The sequence below is a fragment of the Myotis nattereri genome (genome assembly GCF_964212035.1).
Source record: "Myotis nattereri genome assembly, chromosome: 13".
Taxonomy (NCBI): domain Eukaryota; kingdom Metazoa; phylum Chordata; class Mammalia; order Chiroptera; family Vespertilionidae; genus Myotis; species Myotis nattereri.
This window is the reverse complement of record NC_138088.1, coordinates 8,384,372-8,390,200: the sequence shown is the minus strand read 5'-3', so window position 1 is coordinate 8,390,200 and position 5,829 is coordinate 8,384,372. Positions and strand designations below refer to the sequence as shown.

General features: G+C 45.3%; 1 protein-coding gene across 1 annotated transcript; it reads right to left on the bottom strand.

Moving 5' to 3' along the window:
- Positions 1-226: 226 nt before the first annotated feature.
- LOC308529189 (small ribosomal subunit protein eS28-like) lies at positions 227-545 on the bottom strand. Its single transcript, XM_081105200.1, has one exon. The coding sequence runs from the start codon at positions 522-524 to the stop codon at positions 315-317; it is 210 nt and encodes a 69-aa protein (XP_080961326.1). The 5' UTR covers positions 525-545; the 3' UTR covers positions 227-314.
- Positions 546-5,829: the final 5,284 nt, after the last annotated feature.

The window sequence follows — 5,829 nt, the reverse complement described above, 5'->3', positions numbered from 1 at the left end:
CTAGGCATTTAATTTACAAGCAGCAAACATCAATGGAAGAGGCAGTAGAAGGCCAGGATATCTGCTCTAAGTACTGATCAGAGCAAACCAGTTAGTCTGTGAGTCTTTAAGACTCAGTTGAGGAGACATCTAGGTCAGCAATTTTCAACGTTTTCCTTCTCATGGCACACTTAAACTAATTACTAAAATTCTGTGGCACACCAAAAGTATATATATATTTTTTCCCCGAATTTACATAAACGCTTTATTAACAGTGGAGCATCTTCCCCATGGGCTGTGTGGTTCACCCAGACAGCCAGGACCCAGGCACCAGTTCAGCGCAGCCTCCGAGCCTCTCGCTCGGACTCCAGCAGAGTGAGCACGTGGCCCTCGCGCACAGGGCCTTTCACGTTGCGGATGATGGAGCGGCTGGTGTCGTCCATGAACTCCACGCGGACCTGCGTGCACTGTCCCTGGGAACCGGTCCTGCCCAGCACCTTGGTGACCCGGGCTAGCTTGATAGGCTGCACACGACTCGTGTCCATGATGGCGGCAACAGTCGGGCGGAAAGGGAAAAGTATATTTTTTTACTGATCTGACAAAAAAACTAGGTAACATTTTGATTCAATCATATGATGTTGAACAGCTATTGTTATATTGGCTGTTATTCATTTATTTAAAATATATTTTTATTGATTTCAGAGAGGAAGGGAGAGGGAGAGAGAGATAGAAACATCAGTGATGAGATAATCATTGACCAGCTGCCTCCTGCATGCCCCCCACCGGGGATGAAGCCCGAAACCAGGCATGTACCCTGACTGGAATCGAACTTGGGACCGTAAAGTCTGCAGGCTGATGCTCTATCCACTGAGCCAAACCGGCTAGGGCTGTTATTTTTTATTTGACAATCTAAGGGAAAAGAAAGGTGAGTGCTCCTGACTAAATAGTCAGGTATTGGATGTTTTAAAAATTCTTGTGGCACACGGGTTAGAAATCTCTGCTTTAGGTGAACGGCTCAGAGCTTCATTTTTGCTGGAATGAAGGCAAGCAGTGACAATCCACAGAGTTCCCTGGTCAGAAGTCCCTAAGGAACGTCCTGACCCCAGCCAGCTCTCTGGGTGGCTTACACAGCATCAGTCACTGGTCCTGTCTAAGCATGAGCTATTGTGATGACTTCTCTGAAGTTTACATTATGTCATCTAGCTGGGGTCTATAAGTGCAAGGCTTGAAAAGTAAACAAGCTAACCAGTTTTAGTTCTCAATAATTGCAAGGCAAAGAATGGGAGAAAAATGAAACACTAGTTCAGAGGGCTGTAGCTAAACACTTGTATTAGAAATATTCAGGATCCAGTCCAGACCACAGATGAGATTTTAAAGACAATTAATTGCACTACAATCTAATATCCACAATTGGATGTTATGGTTTCTATTGAAACATTTTTTTCTCTAAAATCATCCTTATTTTATCAAAAGACTAGAGGCTCAATGCACAAAATTTGTGCAATGGGCTTGGCCCTCGTAGCCCCAGCTTCATCCAGATGGCTGTTGTGCTGTTTGGTCTAATTAGCATATTAGCTCTTTATTATATAGGACTAGGGGCCTGGTGTACGAAATTCGTGCACTGGGTGTGTGTGTGTGGGGGGGGGGGGAGTGTCCCTCAGCCCAGCCTGCCCCCTCTCACATACTGGGAGCCCTCAGGCGTTGACCCCCATCACCCTCCAATCGCAGGATTGGCCCCTTGCCCAGGCCTGACGCCTCTGACCCTCATTTCCCCCCATCACTGGTTCTGCCCCCAGCCCAGGCCTGATGCCTCTGGCCCAGGCATCAGGCCTGGACAGGCATTGGCCCCAGACCCCTCCGATTGCTGGCTCTGCCCCTTGCCCAGGCCTGATGCCTCGGCCAGAGGCGTAGACCCCCATCACCCTCCGATCGCCTGATCGGCCCCTTGCCCAGGCCTGACGCCTCCGCCAGAGGTGTCAGGCTTGGACAGGGGACCCCCATCTCCCCCCGATCACTGGCTCTGACCCCCGCCCAAGCCTGAGGCCTCTGGCCCAGGAATCATGCCTGGGCAGGGGACCCCCATCTCCCTCTGATCGCTTGCTCCACCCCCCGCCCAAGCCTGACGCCTCTGACCCAGGCTTCAGGCCTGGGCAAGGGGACCATCATATCTCCCCAATCCCCGGCTCCGCCCCCCACCCAGGCCTGATGCCTCGGCCAGAGGAGTTGACCCTCATCACCCTCCGATCACCAATCACCGGATCGGCCCCTTGACCAGGCCTGAGGCCTCCGGCAGAGGTGTCAGGCCTGGGCAGGGGACCCCCAGCTCCCCGCGGTTGCAGGCTCCGCCCCTGCCGAGGCCTAACGCCTCTGGCCTAGGCGTCCGGCCCAGGCAGCGGGGACCCGCAGCTGCAGCGGCCCTGCGATCGTGGGCTTCGCTTTAGGCCCAGGCAAGGGACCCCTAGCTCCTGGGACTGCCAGCTTCGACCGTGCCCAGCTCCCATCACTGGCTCCACCCCTACTTCCTGCTATCACTGGCCAGGGCAGCCGATCATGGCTGGGGGCAGGGCAAAGGCGGCCCCAGGGCCGCCTTTGCCCTGCCCCCCAGCTCTTAGCTCCCCCCTGGGTTTCCAATCACTGTCAGTGGCAGGGGGCTTCTTCCTGCTTTCCCTTTTGCCTCCCTGCATTGTGCCTACATATGCAAATTAACAGCCATCTTGTTGGCAGTTAACTGCCAATCTTAGTTGGCAGTTAACTGCCAATCTTAGTTGGCAGTTAACTGCCAATCTTAGTTGGCAGTTAATTTGCATATAGCCCTGATTAGCCAATGAAAAGGGTAGCGTCATATGCCAGTTACCATTTTTTTCTTTTATTAGTGTAGATAGCCAAGTTAACAATTTATTATATAAGTCCAGTTTTAATGAATTTGGTCTGTTATTTGTATAAGTATGACAAGGACAGTAATTTATCATATAGGCATTGCTGGAATTTCATAAGGAATATTCAGATTGAATTTTACCCTTGCAGGGCTAAGAAGCTGGGCCACATAGTTGCCATCAGCATTTGCTCGCAATTCCTATTGATTTGGGTGAATTTCTCAGGTCCTTTAGATCCCTATAATGTCTTGAGTTTCTTCCTTTGCCATCTCTCCGGAAGTCAACATTCATTCCAACAGTCTTGGAAAGACTGCCATGGACCATGTAAGTAAGGGACCAGGTGGTTTCTCCAAGGAACTTTTATTGGCTTCCAAAGTCAATCTTAATTCCTTAAAGCTTTCTGGTGACATCCAGAGTCTATGCATGTCCCTCACAAACATGACATTCAGTCAAAGTCTTGATAATAAACAATTTCCAGTTGTGTCCTATTTTTAAAACAACATATTCCTATTGAATTTATTGAAACAACCCTATTGCCATGAAAATAATAATGCTCATTCAGAGTCTCCTAGAGGGATCAGGTAGGAAGAAAAAAATATAAGTGTTTTGCCCTGGCCAGCGTTGTTAAGTGGTTAGAGCAATGGCCTTCAAACCGGAGGGTCGAGGGTTCAATTCCAGTTAAGGGCATGTATCTGGGTTGCAGGTTCCCTGCCCTAGTTGGGGCATATGTAGGAGCCAACCGATTGATGTGACTCTCTCACATCAATGTTTTCTCTTTCCTCTTTCCCCCTCTCCTCCCTTCCACTCTCTAAAATCAATGAAAAAAAAAAAATCCAGTGGGGATTAAAAAAATAAAGTTTCAGTGTTGCTTACAAAGGTATAATTTACTTAATTGCCCAAGTCATAGGTAGTTTAAAAGAAAACAAGTTTTCTTATATTTGGAAAGCAAAAGATTAAAAATTAGCAATATTTCCAACAAAAAGTTACAAAAATTATAATCATTCTCAGTTAATTTAATCCCATATAACTAATTCTTGTTCATTTTGATCCTTTGCCAGCAGTTCATGAACCCAGTTATTCCTTAGAGCTTTATAAATTTTCATCCAGTTTAAAGGTATGATCTAAAAGTTTATTCTCTGAAAACTCTGTTTTAGAGTAAGTCAGAGTCCTTTTCATGGATCTTTCTGAAAAATTCTTGCAAAAGCATCAGAGTAAAACAATGTCTGAGTAAAACAAAACTTAAAGTGACATGGTTATAGACCTGATTATAATGTAATTGACAATTTTGATTTTCTGTAACGTAAAATACAGGTTAGCAGAACTTCAGTTTTTAGGATTCAGAAAATTGTTTTCTTAAGTAATGAAGGACCTGATTAAGACAACAGACGATTATTTTTTTTAAATATATATTTTATTGATTTTTTACAGAGAGGAAGGGAGAAGGATAGAAAGAAACATCGATGAGAGAGAAACATCGATTAGCTGCCTCCTGCACACTCCCTACTGGGGATGTGTCCACAACCAAGGTACATGCCCTTGACTGGAATCGAACCCGGGACCCTTCAGTCCGCAGGCCGACACTCTATCCACCGAGCCAAACTGGTTAGGGCAGACAATTTTTTTTAAAGAAAATATGTTTTTATTGGTTTTAGACAGAGAAGAAGGGAGAGGGATAGATAGAGAAAAATCCATGTGAGAGAGAAACAGATCGGTTGCCTCCAATATGCCCCCTGCAGCATGTTCCCCATGACCAGGGGGATGAGAACCCATGACCTGGGCATGTACTCTGACCAGAAATTGAACCACCAACCTTTGGGTGCACAGAATGACACTCAACCAACTGAGCTGCACCAGCCTGGGCCCAGAAGATTATTTTCTTTTCTTTCTTTTTAATTTTTTTTTAAAAATATATTTTATTGATTTTTTACAAAGAGGAAGGGAGAGAGATAGAGAGCTAAAAACATCGATGAGAGAGAAACATCGATCAGCTGCCTCCTGCACACCCTACTGGGGATGTGCCCACAACCCAGGTACATGCCCTTGACCGGAATCGAACCTGGGACCTTTCAGTCCACAGGCCGACACTCTATCCACTGAGCCAAACCGGTTTCGGCTATTTTTTCTTTATTGATTAAGGTATTACATATGTGTCCTTATTCCCCCTGCCTCCCTCCCCCCAAAGATTATTTTAATAAAACATAGAATCTCTGTTTTCTAGGTAGAAAATCTTCTATATCTTATTTGGGGTAAGATAAATATAAGAAAACTTTTTTTCAAAAACCAGAAAAAGAATCAAACTCTTGCCGAAACCGGTTTGGCTCAGTGGATAGAGCGTCGGCCTGCGGACTGAAAGGTCCCAGGTTCAATTCCGGTCAAGGGCATGTACCTGGGTTGCGGGCACATCCCCAGTAGGAGATGTGCAGGAGGCAGCTGATCGATGTTTCTCTCTCATCGATGTTTCTAACTCTCTATCTCTCTCCCTTCCTCTCTGTAAAAAAATCAATAAAATATATTAAAAAAAATCAAGCTCCTTCTTTAGATATTTAAATGTATTTAATTCTTAGTTCCTATTAGTTTGTCTCTTCTTCCTCATTCAGAAATAACCAACCTTATTTTGAGACAAACTTCATTCATTTAATTCCTTCAAAAATGTATTTCCATACCTTATACCTTCTATTACTGAAAACATACAGGCACAGAGATCTTTTAAGCCATGAAACAGGCACCATAAAGCAAAACTCACAAATGGACAGGTGGAATAAATTACATTGATTTGCTCAGAAGGCTAAGGGTTTTTTCTTTTTAATATTTATGGAGAAAACACCATCTGTATTTGTCCTTGGTAAGGGAATCTTGGAGCCATAGAAGCAGTTTGCTTTCAAAAGTACCCAGTCCCCCTTTTGTTTCCGTCAAGCTTAGGATTTGGGGATAATAAAGACGGGTGGGTTTGAAGTGCTTCTAGAGCTACATTTCTGGT